We start from the raw sequence: 17,572 nt of genomic DNA on the forward strand, positions 1-17,572 counted from the left end.
TCCTGGGCCATCTGACCTCAGGAATTCGCATAATAAGGTGGGGCCAGGTTTCACAATGAACTCACCCAAAACTCTGACTGATTGGGACCCACACCCAGTTTCACACCTTGGCTCAGGCGATTAGAGGATCATCAGGGGGTCCTTTTGTCCCTCTGTGGGGGGTCACTCCCACTAGGTTTATATCTGGGACTCTCCACCATTTGACCTTAGAACTGAAGAAGCTTCTCGGATGAGAGGTGAAACGTCTTCAAGTAACTTAAAGAAGTCCAGACGCTTTTCTTTGCAAGCTCCTTTGGCTACGATGACCTGGATGACTGAGAACCTTCACAGACTTTAAATAATTAAAGTTTTAAAACTACATACTTCCTAACTCGGCTCTTTCTGAATAACTAAGCTCCAGCTTCTTACTGGCAGGAGAGTCGCTGCCATTCTTGGGGCTGAGAGAGAGTGAAGGTGACAGAGTTACTGTACTGATTTTTTGTTCCTGGATTGTGAAGCAACACAAATAAACACATGAGCCTTATCTTATCCTGAGTGACCTGAAGAGGAGCTGCAGAAAGCTGCTGATTCATATAAACATCATTGAGGCTTGAGTGAGTGATTAGCTGCTGACAGGTCCAGTCTGATCTGTTTGAACTGCCTTACGCTGTGTGAAAGGAGGAGTTCCCTGAAACTCAACCATTAAGTCTGCTAAATTACTGTAAAACAAACCGCGAGTATTAATGTTACACAGGAGCTGACGAGTGCCTACACAGACACATTTGCCTTCAGAAAGTGCATCCAGCAGACGTTTCCTGTGTCCGGTATCGCTTTCAGCTGTTCTGAAGTCAGTATGCTGTGCAGTCATGAAGGCAGCACGTGGTTACCTGGTGCGTGAGCGCGGGGTGGGACACGAGCACCCTCAGGTGAATATAAATGGGTGCCAGCAGGCCGCTCTTCAGCTTGTATTCTCCGAACTTCACTCCGTTCACGTCGTGGAGCTTCAGGATTAAACTGTCAGTGGAAGCGCTACCTGGAAGCCTTGCGCCAAATGTTTCAGAATAAAAGCGTCAATGTATGTTTTGAGAGCATTTAATGTTTACAGATAAAACGTCGCGTAGGTCAGTGAGCATGTGTGATGAAGCCTGGTAGAAAGAGTCGTTGTTTGTGAAAGTTAAAATAACCTGATGGCAGACATGTTTCATTAACACCTCAACATAAAGAAGTGCTGAGGGGTGTTGGCAATGAATGTGAGACAGAGATCAGTGGATGAAACCATCAGAAGCTCATGTTCTGCAAAAAGAGAATACGTTTTTGTTTTCTGAAGCTATTCTGGACATTTTTAAAGTCTTCAGCATGAAGTTGTTGTTCATCGTACTGTGAGGTTACAGGCTAGACTGCTTAATAATGGCCTCCAAGTTTAACCTGACACTTTTATTCATATTTACTTCATATTTGTATTCTGTGTCTCCAAAGTCAGAATACACTTACATTTTAGTGTCGCTGATTTGCAAAACAAAAGCTAAACTCGGTTCAGACGTGAGTTACAAGTTACAAAACAAAGATCTCAAACTAAAACCCACGTTCTCAGTCTGTCCCAATAAGTAAACACAGTGAAGCCCTGCTGTAAGTCTTTCTGACTGAATAAAGTCATACAAAGACAAACTTGCATTATGCAGCATTTTATTCAGATTGCAACTAATCCATGTTCAGATGTTTTTACGTCTGTTCTACTGTATTCTACTGGTTACACTTTTATTTTTCTTGATAAGAACTGATTTATGCTGAGGTACATCCTTATACTATTCAATGTGGAACAACATTATAACTCACTGATTTTCCATGTTGTTGTTGTAAACAACAGGAGGAGATTCATTGTCTGTGTTTTTGCCATGAGCGGCTGAGTCTTTGTGTGAATGCATGTATGCATCTTTTCAAGGAGCGTCAACAGCAGAGGGCCTCCTTCTTTGTTTTTTGGACCTTATTGTCTCTATTTTCTCTCTCACACTGTCTCCTCTGCCTCAGGCCAACAGCCAGGTGTTGAAAATACCTGCAGTTAACAGAGACATGCGACTCTTGAGACGGCATTTCAGATAGAAACACTGCTGAGCCTGAAGTGTTTCTGTCTACAATCACCAGATTTCACAAGATACAGACACAGAAAGCTGTGTGTGCATCAATAAGAAGGCGTTACACAAAATAATAAATCTTCACCTTTATCATTTACAGCTTTCAGACTACAATATAACTCTTTAAGTAACGGTGCACTCACTTCGTGGAACGCACTAAATTACTTTTTTGTTGTGGGTTAAACATAACCTAAGGTTTCTAACCAAGGTCCTAACACGATTTACAGTCCACAAGTAGAAGTCTGTGTAACTGTGTAAACAGTACACAATACAAGTAATGCAAGTAAACACTGACAGTAGGGCTGTACCACAGTTATGTCTAGTTGTAGAATGCAGCTTCCATATTTAACAAAGCCCCAATATTTCTTCTTATACTCCTTATAATATTTCTTCAGAGTAAAAGATCTCTCAGCAGAATTATGCAACATTTTAGGCACACTATTGCCCCTATCAACTCAGTGAGCTGGGATTGTTTATTCTAAACATGAACTACTGTTAAAGCAACACACATGGACTACTGGAGCCCCACACGACAACATCTATACTGTCCAGTCTCTCCTGGTGGACATGGCATCACGTTATTCATGGTTACAAACAATTTTAGACTGATGTGGGCCAAGCCCAGCACCTACTTGCCAACATTGAGACCTCAGGTGGAAGCTGCGCCCACCTGAGGACCCGCCCTTCGCGGTCTGAGTGGGCGGGTCATACGAAAGCCGGTTTGGCCGGAAGTGAGCGACTGTGACGATCCAGCCTTCAGAATTACGTCACGAGCTCTCTCGGTGGAGTGACACTGCCGTCTGCTCCTTTTTATCTAAAATATAACCGGACACTGGCGTAAATTCTCGACCGTCTCGTTCTTCGAGAATTTACGACAGTGTCCGGTTATATTTATGTTTAATCAGTTTTCTGTTTGACTTTTATTCAGCTGTGTGAAAACCCCGGAGGAACCTCCCGAGGGATTAATAAAGTTTTATTTAATCTAATAACTTTAATCTCAGCCAAACCGATTTACTCACGAACAAATAAAACACTGAAAAAGGCCAAACAATAACATGTTTAAGTTATTTAAGTAACTTTAGCGAAAGACCGCGAGGGTTTGCTGCTCTCGCTGGAGCTCAGATATTTGAAGTTTACACAGCTACATTCTCGCCTGAAAAGACGCTAAAAGTTTATTTTGCGACCCAGAAAGAGAAATAAGAGTAATATTAAAACTAAGTAGCTGTAGTAATAGTAGCCATTGTTGGAAACTGGAATTGGCTGGGCCAATCTGGGATATGGTTTTTCAATTTTGTTGTCCAGGTGGGAAATCGGGAGATATGGGGAGAATGGTGGCTCCTGGAGAGGCACTGAAATTCGGGATTCCCACAGAAAAATCGGGAGTGTTGGCATGTATGGCCTAGCATAGCCTGTAACGTTATTGTGACGGACACATTTTATGAGTGAACTTGACTTTAAGTGACTTACAGGTTTCTTTGAAAACTACTTTCTTATATCCAGGTTCTTCCTCTTTGCTGCCGTCCTCCTTGCAGCGCAGGCTTGCCGCTGCTAAAACTAAACAGAGCTCCCTGAAAGGCACAGCCAATCACATTTGCCATATTTGTCACATGACGTAGGACTCCAGTAGAGGACGTAATTTAACTCTTTCTGCACCGCTGGGTGAATGAGACGCTGACAGATCGGGTTTTTTTTCTTTCTATCGGGTTAGTTTTTCTTTACTCGAAGACATCAAATTATTGGTGGGGACATGTCCCTTCCGTCCATGCCAAATCTACGCCTTTGTTCAGCAGGAAATACTTGAACCAACAGATTTTCCTCATCATCATTTCCCCATAACCCTTTAATGACTCTTGAGTACTTTTGAGATTTAATTTACAACAAAATAACACAATAAAAAACAATAAAACTGCCAATCGTGCATAGAAATTACTTTCCTGCACCGGATTGTATTTTCACATGAACCTCTATGAGGTCAGATGTAGAAGGGTTTAGGGCTACAGTGCAAATGTAAGATTGTTTGTTTCTGGGCGGGATTAAAGACAGAGAACAGAATCAGCATTGAAAATAGCTGCAAAATGTCATATTGGTGGGTTTTGTGTGGGTGTTTTGTTTTACTTAACTTTGCTAATTAATAATCTAATTATTGGACTTGGACATGAGGTCAAGGACACTCTAAACCCAGGCACAATGTACATTTCAAATTCCTTTAATTTTAAATATGTTTATATTGTCTATTCTGTAAAATAGTCAGATGTCTTATTAATGTACAGAATTCACCTGCTTGCTGCTACTGCTGCACATTTACCCAATGTATATACTATATATATATATATATATAATGTTCTTCCTCCAACCCCCCCACACCCCCTCCCATTTTTGCACGTCGAGGAGCGTGTCAGGCTACATTTCCCTGTGTGTTATACTTGTATAACTATGCATGTGACAAATAAAGAACCTTGAACCTTGAAGTTCTTTCTCTACTGGTGACCTGCTTTATTGTAGAGCTGTTTGCAGTAAAAGGTGAGCAGCTGCTAGTTATTTTGTTAATCCCTTGGATAACAGAGACAAAAAGGATACAGCAAATGGATGATAGTGGAAGATGGATGCAGATTGTTTTTTCTCTGTGAGGACACATTTCAGAATCCCAGAGTTACTAAAACTGATTTAGAGCCACTTCAGTTTTCACAACAGTCAAAAACGTTTTCATCATTTCTCTGCAAAAGCTGCATTTAACCAAATCAAAAACAAAACCCACAATTTCATTGTGTGTAAAGAAAAACAAAACATGAGAATGTAGAACAATGAGAGCGACATGTTTAAGATGCAAGATCCAGCTCTTTCACTACTTTTAAGGAGAGGTTTACACTTTTTACTGAATTTATATTGATTTCTGCGTGTGTTGTTGCTGACTGTGTCTATATGTGTCATTTTTTCTAACTGTGAGATACTTGCTGCAGGTCTCCCTTGAAAAATGTTTTTAATCTCAGTGGGATCTTCCTGGTTAAATATAGATTTAATAAATAATAAAGAGACAGATGATTGAAGCCTGTAAGTATTTCTGTGCGTTTCTTTAAGGCATACAGAGCTTTTGGATCGTAGCAGAAAAAGTGGAATCAAAACATGTAAACAGTTTGTTCACAGTGGCTCACAGCACAGACACGTGGACATGAAGTCGTGTCATCGAGTCAGCTTTCTTTTCTGACTCGATGCAATAAAACATTTAAATACTTGTATTCATGAATCTCGTGATAATTTGGGGGTTTTCATGATTTCTTTGAACTTTTGCTTTTCCAGGGTGTAATTATTGCACTTCATACGTCTTCAGTAAAGTATTTTCCACAGCAAACTGTGAATTGCTTGGAAATGGCAGTGTAGCCTTTCCACTTATTATGAGCCTCTACGATCTTCTTTCTGATTTCCTTTGTCTTTGGCGAGTAACAGTCGTCCCTGTCATGTGTTCGAGTGCCCTGTTCCTTGGAGTCTTTTTTATGCTGATTGGATGTTGTTAGGAAGCCAACTGATTTAAATTGAGGTGTGTTTTTAAAGGTGATTCATTACTGTAGGTGTGTTTTGAAAGCAAACATTCACATGGGGCTTTTTACTACATTTGGTACAAAGCAAGCCTACAAATGTATTTTATATTACAAAATGTACCAGAAGCTACTAAATAGCACCAGTGACTCTGATTATATCAAGTTTCATCAATACTGCATAAAATTGGGAAGAAGTTTAGGAAATTGTTCCATGTTTCCTGGGGGGCTAATAATTTTGGCCTCAACAGGATATTATGTGTCTGACAACTCTTTTAAAAAATAACAGTGTAAATTGTCATGTATTAGTGGGAAATGTGTTTTTGCATGAATGATTTTCTTTTCTTCTCTGCATGAAACAGTAAAGTCGCCTTGAGGCAAATCAAAACTGGTTTAACGAGGGCCAAATGGAGCAGAAACAAAATTCACCCGAAAACAAAAAAGCAGATTTGCTTCCCTGCTGTGAGGCTGCCATATATGGAGAGTCTTCTTGCTGCAGTTTCAGCCATTACCAAGCTGCTTCTCAGATTACACTTAGTCCCGCCCCCTCAGCACACAGCTTAAGCCACTGGTGAGGCAGCTTTTCAGCATGAAGGCGTTGCTTTCAGGCTTAACTGCCTGGTTTCCTAGGGAACCGTGCAGCAGACAGGCTGGGCGGAAAAGCGTTTCCGGGTCGGTCAAACTTGGAGAGAGGAGCAGAGAGACAAAGAGGAGGTGATAGTGAGGTGGGGGAGGGAGAAGGCTCCGTGGAGAGGCAGTGGGGGGAGGCTGAGGTGCTGGCTCTACTCTCAGTGTGGGAGCAGGGTGGACATCAGCACGTGGTAGAGAACAGAAGCACATTTGAGGGGATTTCAGAGCGTCTGAGGAGGCTCAGTGTTGTGCGCAGCTGGAAGGAGTCTCAGCTAATTCAGAAGCATGAGACTTCAGAGCAAGAGGCCTGATGCAGGCACGTCAGTGAACTACAGCCCAGGAGTGGAAGAAAGGCCACGGGAGGAAGGTGTGGATAATCAAAGAAGAATCTACCCAGTCCAGCAAGGTAACTGTGTTCAACACCAACTGTACTAACGACGATAACAACATGACTTTGTTCACTTGGGGAAAAAACAAAAACTAGCATCAAAGGATAAAGCTTGCTTGTGCTACAAACTCAGACAATTACATTAACCTCCTAAGACCTGAACTCTTCCATGGCATGCGTTCTTAATTTCTCTTTGATGTTTGGGCTGATTGGGACCTGTTGAATGTAAAAACAAAGAATTATCAGAATTGTTTTTTTCACCTGATTTTTGTTTCTAAGAAAAACGAGATCCACATATGGGGAGAAGAGTAGCAGTATAATGTCCTCGGAGGTGGATATCAGGCCCTTGTAGAGCAAAATTGAGTTTTGGTCTAAATGTGATGTCTCTATATGTGGATCCTAGGAGGTTAAAGTTTCTTTTATTTAAAAAAAACAATCACCCTTTAGCCAAAAATGACAATGTCTTCATGTTTGCACAGGAATAAAGATTCAATTTCATTCAGCTGTTTCTGACTCTACGAATGTGGCTGAAGAGGGAATCCGCAACTGGACAGATGATGAAGTAAAAGCGCTGCTGTGCGTCTGGGCCGACCGCAACATTCAGGAACGTTTGAAAAGCACGCTGCGCAACAAATCCATATTCCAAGAGATGGCTCGGCAGATGCAAAGAAAATATGGGGTGATACGCGACTGGAGACAATGCCGTACAAAATACAAGAATTTGAAATATGACTATAAGATTGCTAAAAGTGCACACGCTGCAGGAGGCAGCAGTGCAGGAAGCCTGGGGAAGTACATGAAGTTTTTTGATGAAGTGGAAGCTATTTTACTGGACAAAGGACTGGAAAATGGGAGCATGGAGATGCAGAAGAGACTGTATGATGGTGAACTGAAAGCAGGGAGGCTACAAACGCCAGCAGGCCACACAGGGCAGATAACAGGCTCTGAGAGTGAGGTGGTCATCGACATGGATGATGGTAAGCATCACGTTTGCAAGCAGTTGTTTTAGATTCAAGACTCCATGAAAATAATTTTCTTATTTTTCCTTATTTAAGATGACAACAGTGATGATTGCAACATGGACGGAGAAATGGAAATAAAGAGAGAGAGAAGTACAGGTATGCCAACAAAGAAAAGAAAATCTGCCACCTGTGGAGTTTAGCTGCATATGTAAGCTTTTCCTTCCATATCTGTTCTTTTATTCCAGATGCCCATCGAGCACACACAGACTTCTGCTCTGACCAAGTGGTCATGGTGTCGGACGCTGGTCGCAACTGGAGCGACCAAGAGGTGCGAGCCCTGATCCAAGTCTGGGCCGATGAGCGCATATGCAGGAAGCTGGAGAGCTCAACCAGAAAGAGGGACATCTTTGTCCAGATCTCGAGGAGGTTACTGCAGCAAGGCATCGATCGTGACTGGAAACAGTGCCACACTAAGTACAGGAACCTCAAGTATCTCTACAGGTCCCTTCAAAGGGGCAAGACTGATGAAGCTGACCCGAGATGCCTCATGAGGTTCTACGAAGAAGTGGACTCCATTATGAATCGCGCGACTAACGACTACACAGAAGAAGATTCAGACAGACTTACAATATCTGACAACTGTGATGAGAAAAATAACGTGGACGGCAATTTGGCAAACACGAGGAGAGCTGTGGAGGACAAAACCTGCACCTCTGATTCTGACTTAACCATCGAGGCATCAAACACGTATGAGTCAGAGCGGCATAAAATCAAGGAGCATCGTTTGGATCAAGAACACATGTTGATGAGTGAGCTGATCATTTAATCATCATTATCATCAGTATGAATTAGATGAAAAGGTTACACAATGCATTCAGTGGTCAGTTACCATGAGTAAGATAAGCAAGCAGGAACAGCACGGACAGCCAAAAACAAAGGTTTTGGCTGTTTTTGTCCCTTAAAATATTTCTCAAAATCTTATATCAACACAACATATTAGTTAGTATTTCAACTAAAACCATAAAATCTGCAGAGAAATTGTGATTCAGTAAACTGACCCTTTAACACTGAATAGACTTGAAGGTAGAGGGAAATAAATATTATTTTCAAACTATAAACTTTCCAGTTAGTAAACAACTTGGTCCAACTTGAGCTGCAGCCACCCAGGAAGTGGTTTTGAGATGTGTCTTATTTAAAATGAGTCTCGTGGTGGTCGTAAGCCAGTCTTACTTTGTTTAATACCAAGACAATGCTTTTCTTTTGCAGCAAAGAAGCATGTCTATATCTGTGTTTTAACTGCCTTAAATATATTTTTGCAGGTGCTTCTGAGAGTGAGGTCGATAAAGAGAATACTACTGCATCAAACAGAAGACTGAAGAGGAAAGCTGTGGATGAAGGTCTGAAATGTGTCTCCTTCTGAAATAATTAAATATGGATAAGAACACGGCTGTGAGCTAAAACAATGCACAACTCATGAAACCCTGTTAGGAGCTGACATGTTACACTAGTCGTACGTTAACCTTTGTCCTTCTTATTTCCAGACCCTGGACTGCACACATCACTGAAAAAGCTGAACCCTCTCGGCCCTGTTGCTGCTGACAGACTGCACACCCAGTGTAAAGAAGAGCAGGACCACATCCCCATATTAAAGATCAACTCAGTCTGTTCAGTGGCCCCCCCTGCTCCATCGCCACAGGTAACGTACACTGATCTCACGTGACCATTACAAAACTGACGTATTCTCCGACATAATGAACGCTGGTGTGGGTTCTTTTAAAACTACCCCAACTACTTGATTAATCGAGTAACAGATTATTATATAATTATTTTTCAAATAAAAATGTCCCACATTAAAATTACATTTGTCAACTTTAACATGTTTAGGTTTCAGATTGTTTCAGATTGCAAAAACAAAGATGAATTGATTCATGCAAATATTGTAAAGCCTAAAGCTGCAGCTCTATGATGTATGTTGGGCTGACGTTTGTTAATCAAACCTGAGGAAAAGTTATGTCTTAAGTGTTATTCACTCATCCATGTTAGAAAGTTCCAGAGTTGGTTTTGTTCACCTGGTCACAGGATTTTAAATGGGAGAAATATTTCACTGCTTATCCAGGTGACTCCTTCAGTATCAGCTGACCACAACCTTAACAGTGCAGTACTTAAGCAGAACAGCTGCATAACAACTGAAACCAGCACCACTGACTAACAATGAGCCACCGATTCAGTTCCAGGATCGTCAGTATGCAAACTGGTACCACGAGTACCAATCGCATCACTGTGAGATGATGAGCAATCGTTCAGAGGTGTCATCGCCTTTTCACGTAACGGCTCCCCACTCAAACCATGATGTGCACACCGTCACTGTGAGAGTTGCCACTGGCCTGTAGGTGTAAACAGACCACCGCGTCTCAGCCTGATGAGCTAGCTCTTCTGCGCTGTGCAATCTGCTAACCTGTGGTTGTCTGGTTGACTTTCTGAATTCAATGTAATTGGAAAATAAAGAAAAATACATTAAACTGCAAGCTAGTTGAAGGAAACCAGGGTTTTGGTTCATGAAGACATTTCACCTCTCATGCATGATGGATCGTTGACCTGCCCGGTTTCTATGCAGGTCGTTAAGGGTCCCATCAGTTGAGCTGACGTGTGACTCAATGCATGGGTTATGTGGGTCACATGACCTGTGGTGTGATTCCTATGTGGGACAGCTTCATGAACCAAAAACAAAGTCTAGCTGCCGTCAATTTAATACCTTCAAACTAGCCTGGTCTCAACACCTGTATCTTATGTTTCATCAGAAATAAGAACGTGGCAATCATGTGACATCCTTACAGACAAGCTGCATGATAACATGTCGCTAACAACAGTGACACTTGAAAAGGCGATTTGTGTTTCCACTATTTTCTTCTTTAAAAAAGAAACAAGTGCTGCCTGCTAGGAAATCAAATCCGGCTTTTATGGGCGTAGACTAAAATGAAGCAATTCTTCTGTAAGTTCACTGGCGTGTTGTGTGATTTGTCTTTCAGGCCTGCTCAGGATCCACGAGCGCCATGGCCCCCGCCCCAGGTACTGCACGAGCCTTAATCCGCACTTTAGCGCTTCAGTTAGATGTGCATGGTTTAATTCTTTCCTTGTTTTCAGAGTTGAAAATCGGCCAGAAGCTCAATGAGGGCAAGACTAAACAGATTTTCGAGCTCGTGGACCAGCCGGGACTGGTTCTAGTCCAGTCTAAAGACCAGATCACTGCTGGGAACGCCGTGAGCAAAGATCAGATGGAGGGCAAAGCTGCCGTTGCCAACAAAACCACGAGCTGCGTGTTCCAGCTGCTGCAGGAGTCTGGTGAGGTTTTTATTTCTGCACAAGGTTTTGGGAACAACAGATTTCATCAAAGGTTGATTCAGTGACAGGAAACAAACAGCCTAAATCTCGTGCATGAACAGAAATGATAATCATGCAGTAATACTTCATGTATACAAATTCAATAAAATGTAGTTTTTAATCTCAGATGTTGTCATTTGTCCGTGAGTTTGAGGTTGCTCTGATATCCACCCTTCTCTCCTCAGGCATTAAGACGGCCTTTGTTAAGCAGCACTCGGACACGGCGTTCATCGCTGCGCGCTGCGAGATGATACCCGTTGAGTGGGTGTGTCGCAGGGTGGCGACTGGATCTTTCCTCAAGAGGAATCCAGGAGTCAAAGAGGGCTACCGCTTTTCTCCTCTAAAGATGGAGATGTTCTTTAAAGTGAGTCTTGCTGCGTGCGGCGATTCTCTCCGTGTGTTTTCAGTCTGAGTGTTGCCGCAAACTCATCACTGATTGTGTTTTTAGGATGATGCCAACAATGATCCTCAGTGGTCAGAGGAGCAGCTGCTGGAGGCCAAACTGTGTCTGGCTGGGCTCACTATTGGTCAGTGTGAGGTGGACATAATGAGCCGCAGCACTCTGGCCATTTTTGAGATGGTGGAGAAGGCCTGGGCCACTCAGAACTGCTCCCTGGTGGACATGAAGGTAGGCTGTGCAGCAGCGCCCCCAGCTGGTTAAAGTCACATCTTGGTGCGATCACTTCTCTCCTGTAGCTGCAGCAGAACTACAACTAAGGACTTTTTCTTTGCTTCTAGATTGAATTTGGCGTCAGTGTGAAAAGTCGAGAGATTGTGCTCGCTGACGTGATTGACAACGATTCGTGGAGGCTTTGGCCAGCTGGAGATCGGAGCCAGCAAACAGACAAACAGGTGATGGACTGACTTTGATTTATTTTCATGCTGATATGAAAAAGAAACAAGCCTCAAACTTTTCTTTTCCCCTTTGTAGGTGTACAGAGAGCTGAAGGAAGTGACCCCAGAGGCAATGCAGATGGTGAAGAGGAGTTTTGAGTGGGTCTCTGAAAGGGTCAAGGTACAGCAAACAGATGCCTCTAATCTATTCTTGATCTTGTAGGAGTGTTTAGCTCTTTCTTTGCTTTGAACATCCAAACCAACAAACACTGTTTAACATCACAGAAGCCTGCAGCTGCTTTTGATGTAATTCAGGAAAAAACCAGCACAGCTGCACGATTTTTCTTTTGAGCAGGTAAAACTGACATAAAGTGATGATTCAATGGTTTCTGTGTGTCTACAGTTGCTGCTGGAGCCCCAGGCAAGCAGCAGGGTGGTGCTTTTAATGGGCTCCACCTCAGACGTGGCCCATTGTGAAAAGATAAGAAAGGCGTGCGCCTCCTACGGGATCCCCTGTGTCCTCAGAGTCACCTCGGCACACAAGGGTCCAGATGAGACGCTCCGCATTAAAGCTGAATATGAAGGTGAGCTTTAATATTGACGTAACTGCGTCTTTGTACTGATGTGGGACTCTTTCTAATCGGATCGTTTCTTTATGCTGTGCTGCAGGTGATGGCATACCCACTGTGTTCGTGGCTGTGGCTGGGAGGAGTAACGGCCTCGGCCCAGTGATGTCTGGTAACACGGCTTACCCTGTGATCAGCTGCCCTCCTCTCACTCCAGACTGGGGACCACAAGATGTCTGGTCATCCCTCCGCATGCCAAGTGGTGAGCAGAGCTCTTTACTGTAGCGTGCAGCGTTAATCGTTCGTGCTGTTTTTGGATTTATTTATTTTTGTCCTGCAGGTCTTGGCTGCTCCACCGTGTTGTCTCCTGAAGCTTGTGCTCAGTTTGCAGCGCAGATCTTGGGGTTGAGGGACCACCTGGTGTGGTGCAAACTGAGGGCATCCATGCTCAACACCTGGGTGTCTCTCAAGCTGGCTGACAAGAAGTTACAGGCCTGCAGCCTCTGAAGAGCCCAGCGTGCATCACACTCAACAAAAGAGCTTTGGTCCATTTAGCACCCTTGAAGCGAACTGCAGGACTGAAAACGACACAATTCATTTATTGAGACCAAGTTTATAACATGGAACAGTTTCTAACAGATTTGTTATAGTTTCTCATTTTAATGGAATTTTATAGAACTTTTTAATTTGTTTATTTATTTTTGCATGCATGTTGTTGCTGCCTGTGTTTCATTGTATCATTTTTGTAACTAGCTGCTGCCTATCGTCAGGTCTCCCTAAAAAAAGGTTTTTGTTTCAGTGGGATCTACCTGGCTGAAAAAAAGTTCAATTACAAACATTGTTTACTATGAAAACCCATTAACTGTAGATGTTTGTCACACATATGATTGAAGCCTGTATGTATTTGTATGCTTCTTAAGACACAGCTTTTGGATCACAGCAGAAAAAGTGGAATCAAAACATGTAAACAGTTTGTTCACGGTGGCTCACAGCACAGACACGTGGACAGGAAGTTGTGTCATGGAGCTTTCTTTTCTGACTCGATGCAATAAAACATTTAAATACTCGTATTCATGAATCTCGTGATAATTTGGGGGTTTCCGTGATTTCTTGAATCTCACTCAGTGCACGTACTCATGAATACAGTCAAAACATCCTGTAAATATTAGTCTCAGACTGGAAGAGAGGTTGCTGAGAGATGTGAGGGAAAGAGAGATGGGAACATAGATTTCTTAAATTATGAATAAAATCAGTTTAATATCGCTCACGTTTATACACTGTTCTTTTTTTTTTTTTTTTTTTTTTTAATCTTTTGATGCTCCCCTGATCTGCCTGGAAACAGTCACACTGAGTACAAGAACCTGAAGCTTCTCTACAGGTCCCCTCAAAGGGCAGGACTGACGAAGCTGACCTGACTCATGAAGTGGACTCCATGATGAATCACATGACTAACGACTCTGCCAGACACCGTTACAATATCAGTGATGATGTGTCTTTAAAATCAAATCAGTCTTTTATGTCTGATAAATATTATAAATATGTGTTTAACACTGCGTATCTAAACTAATTCAGCACCACAGAGCTAATTACAGACACGTTACTACTTCAAACAAACTCCCTGATTGTCCCCCACTGTGCTCCATCTGGGTGTTTGTGTGCGAGTCATGCTGTGTTTGCCACATACACAGCATCTTTATCTTTAAGTGATTATATGACAGACCGGGTGGCCGAGAGGCTTTGTGTGGTGAGGAGACAATAGCTCTGTGAAAAATTGTTTGTTGCTTAATTTGTTTATGCTGCTCTAAGAATAAAATAACGCGTCTTTGACGAAGTCGTTCTAACTACTATGATTGATGCTTTGACAAAAGCTAATTTACTTTTTTGCTTTACTTGGGAATGAAAATTCATTTTTTGAGCTACAAAGTCCCAGAAATGTTATTACACCAAATAAATAATGCATCTTAAACTATAGTGGGCAGAAAGGCTGGATTAAAAGCTGCTTGGCAAGATGGCTGCGTCTACATCGGCTCACTTCTCACCCTGTTTGTCATGTGCTTCATGGTGTTGTGATGTGAAGCTGTGCTCTCTGCGTGCAGACGAGTCTTTTGTTTTCTGTTCTCATGCTGACCTCCCACAAGCAGCCCAGTATGAGCAGGGGGCCTCTTTCCCCCTCCTCCAGTTGCCCATTGAGCTGTGCATATCTTCCAGTTACTACCTGTCTCCCATGTGGTGTCTGTGCTGTGTATGTGTGGTCGGGGTTTGCAAACTTGCATGTGACAAATGAAGGTTTCATTAAAAGTTTTAGGTCTAATCTTAAAGGTAGAGACAGTGTCTGTCTCCTGAATCCCAGCTGGTTCCACAGAAGACAGAACTGGAAGTACTGTGTTGTGACAATAAAGCACTATGAGATCTTTTAGAAGGTATTTATCCATCTGACCTGCAGCCGTACTGGCTTTATTTAAGGAACACTGATTATTTACATTTTTACAAAAATGACACCATTAAAACACAGGCAGCAACAACATGCATGCAAAAATAAATAAACAAATTAAAAAGTTCTATAAAATTCCATTAAAATGAGAAACTATAACAAATCTGTTAGAAACTGTTCCATGTTATAAACTTGGTCTCAATAAATGAATTGTGTCGTTTTCAGTCCTGCAGTTCGCTTCAAGGGTGCTAAATGGACCAAAGCTCTTTTGTTGAGTGTGATGCACGCTGGGCTCTTCAGAGGCTGCAGGCCTGTAACTTCTTGTCAGCCAGCTTGAGAGACACCCAGGTGTTGAGCATGGATGCCCTCAGTTTGCACCACACCAGGTGGTCCCTCAACCCCAAGATCTGCGCTGCAAACTGAGCACAAGCTTCAGGAGACAACACGGTGGAGCAGCCAAGACCTGCAGGACAAAAATAAATAAATCCAAAAACAGCACGAACGATTAACGCTGCACGCTACAGTAAAGAGCTCTGCTCACCACTTGGCATGCGGAGGGATGACCAGACATCTTGTGGTCCCCAGTCTGGAGTGAGAGGAGGGCAGCTGATCACAGGGTAAGCCGTGTTACCAGACATCACTGGGCCGAGGCCGTTACTCCTCCCAGCCACAGCCACGAACACAGTGGGTATGCCATCACCTGCAGCACAGCATAAAGAAACGATCCGATTAGAAAGAGTCCCACATCAGTACAAAGACGCAGTTACGTCAACATTAAAGCTCACCTTCATATTCAGCTTTAATGCGGAGCGTCTCATCTGGACCCTTGTGTGCCGAGGTGACTCTGAGGACACAGGGGATCCCGTAGGAGGCGCACGCCTTTCTTATCTTTTCACAATGGGCCACGTCTGAGGTGGAGCCCATTAAAAGCACCACCCTGCTGCTTGCCTGGGGCTCCAGCAGCAACTGTAGACACACAGAAACCATTGAATCATCACTTTATGTCAGTTTTACCTGCTCAAAAGAAAAATCGTGCAGCTGTGCTGGTTTTTTCCTGAATTACATCAAAAGCAGCTGCAGGCTTCTGTGATGTTAAACAGTGTTTGTTGGTTTGGATGTTCAAAGCAAAGAAAGAGCTAAACACTCCTACAAGATCAAGAATAGATTAGAGGCATCTGTTTGCTGTACCTTGACCCTTTCAGAGACCCACTCAAAACTCCTCTTCACCATCTGCATTGCCTCTGGGGTCACTTCCTTCAGCTCTCTGTACACCTACAAAGGGGAAAAGAAAAGTTTGAGGCTTGTTTCTTTTTCATATCAGCATGAAAATAAATCAAAGTCAGTCCATCACCTGTTTGTCTGTTTGCTGGCTCCGATCTCCAGCTGGCCAAAGCCTCCACGAATCGTTGTCAATCACGTCAGCGAGCACAATCTCTCGACTTTTCACACTGACGCCAAATTCAATCTAGAAGCAAAGAAAAAGTCCTTAGTTGTAGTTCTGCTGCAGCTACAGGAGAGAAGTGATCGCACCAAGATGTGACTTCAACCAGCAGGGGGCGCTGCTGCACAGCCTACCTTCATGTCCACCAGGGAGCAGTTCTGAGTGGCCCAGGCCTTCTCCACCATCTCAAAAATGGCCAGAGTGCTGCGGCTCATTATGTCCACCTCACACTGACCAATAGTGAGCCCAGCCAGACACAGTTTGGCCTCCAGCAGCTGCTCCTCTGACCACTGAGGATCATTGTTGGCATCATCCTAAAAACACAATCAGTGATGAGTTTGCGACAACACTCAGACTGAAAACACACGGAGAGAATCACCGCACGCAGCAAGACTCACTTTAAAGAACATCTCCATCTTTAGAGGAGAAAAGCGGTAGCCCTCTTTGACTCCTGGATTCCTCTTGAGGAAAGATCCAGTCGCCACCCTGCGACACACTCAACGGGTATCATCTCGCAGAAGGTGTGCAGGCAGCCGAGGAGGGGAAATGGGCGTGTCTTACCTGTGCCGGGAGCCAATCGCGGTCCTCAGCTCATCTAACCAGCCAATCACAGCCGGGCATTGATTTCCACGTGAGGAGAAGACGCTCAAACATCAAGAGAAGACGTTTAATTAGGTACAAATAAAAAATAAAAACCTTTGGAGCTTTTTTCGCAAAAGTTAATCGTTTTACTCTTTGATAAGAAGTGATGGCCAAATGAAGCTTTCTGAAGCTTGTGCTGAAAAACGGTTCATTACTTCAAGCTCTTCAACACAGTCCTGTCTGGTGACACCTGGTGGCCAAAAATATGAAGAGCAGCTTGAGTCTACAAATTAACGTGTACTGCTTCATCATGACTACCCACTCTACAGAGTGATTCACTTCCCTATAATCCACTGACTCAGATACTGAAGCAGTTACGTTCTAAAGGAAGCTTCAGTCGTCACTGATCATGTGATGTTTTTTGACACACACGTCGGAGCGTCAGCTTCAAGCTGGCCATCACTAATAAGAAGCTTGTCTTATCAAAAGCTCCAACAGGTCAAAACAGTGTGTTTTTGATCGAATCGATTAGTTTGAGAAACTGAGCTGTTTGCACGTTATCTGTGGAGGAATGTTATCAAAGTAAACAACATCATCTCATGACAGCAGTGGGTAAAGGCTTTGTTTATTTTGTGGAAAAGTCCTTTCATTCATCCTCATCATTGTGTATGTGGTGTGTTGCAGTGATGGACTGTAACAACATGACAGCTCAACCAAAGCAG

At 43.1% G+C, this 17,572-nt stretch overlaps 1 protein-coding gene and 1 pseudogene across 2 annotated transcripts; one reads left to right on the top strand and one right to left on the bottom strand.

Annotated features, from left to right (window-relative positions):
* Positions 1-6,305: 6,305 nt before the first annotated feature.
* LOC146712945 (uncharacterized) lies at positions 6,306-13,466 on the top strand. The gene is made up of 15 exons (XM_085445835.1): positions 6,306-6,674; positions 7,136-7,633; positions 7,712-7,774; positions 7,864-8,427; positions 8,938-9,015; positions 9,160-9,314; positions 10,645-10,684; positions 10,760-10,957; positions 11,182-11,360; positions 11,445-11,624; positions 11,735-11,848; positions 11,928-12,011; positions 12,234-12,414; positions 12,500-12,658; positions 12,737-13,466. The coding sequence occupies exons 1-15, from the start codon at positions 6,554-6,556 to the stop codon at positions 12,901-12,903; spliced, it is 2,781 nt and encodes a 926-aa protein (XP_085301961.1). The 5' UTR covers positions 6,306-6,553; the 3' UTR covers positions 12,904-13,466.
* Positions 13,467-14,851: 1,385 nt separating this feature from the next.
* LOC146712946 (bifunctional phosphoribosylaminoimidazole carboxylase/phosphoribosylaminoimidazole succinocarboxamide synthetase-like) lies at positions 14,852-16,791 on the bottom strand (annotated as a pseudogene). The gene is made up of 7 exons (XR_014919262.1): positions 16,667-16,791; positions 16,403-16,582; positions 16,179-16,292; positions 16,016-16,099; positions 15,613-15,793; positions 15,369-15,527; positions 14,852-15,290 (listed from the first exon to the last, which is right to left on the bottom strand). The product of XR_014919262.1 is annotated as a bifunctional phosphoribosylaminoimidazole carboxylase/phosphoribosylaminoimidazole succinocarboxamide synthetase-like (transcript).
* Positions 16,792-17,572: the final 781 nt, after the last annotated feature.

Source organism: Copadichromis virginalis, linkage group LG3, assembly GCF_057382275.1.
Source record: "Copadichromis virginalis isolate Kocher_CV1m ecotype Utaka linkage group LG3, C_Virginalis_male_GT1.1, whole genome shotgun sequence".
Classification (NCBI taxonomy): Eukaryota; Metazoa; Chordata; class Actinopteri; order Cichliformes; family Cichlidae; genus Copadichromis; species Copadichromis virginalis.

What these genes read in the sequence shown, in the direction of transcription:
- LOC146712945 (XM_085445835.1), top strand. Translation starts at nt 6,554, where the DNA reads ATGAGACTTCAGAGCAAGAGGCCTGATGCAGGCACGTCAGTGAACTAC. An exon ending in AAAGAGAGAGAGAAGTACAG is followed by an intron (nt 7,775 to 7,863) that starts GTATGCCAACAA and finishes CTTTTATTCCAG; the next exon opens with ATGCCCATCGAGCACACACA. An exon ending in GCTCCCTGGTGGACATGAAG is followed by an intron (nt 11,625 to 11,734) that starts GTAGGCTGTGCA and finishes CTTTGCTTCTAG; the next exon opens with ATTGAATTTGGCGTCAGTGT.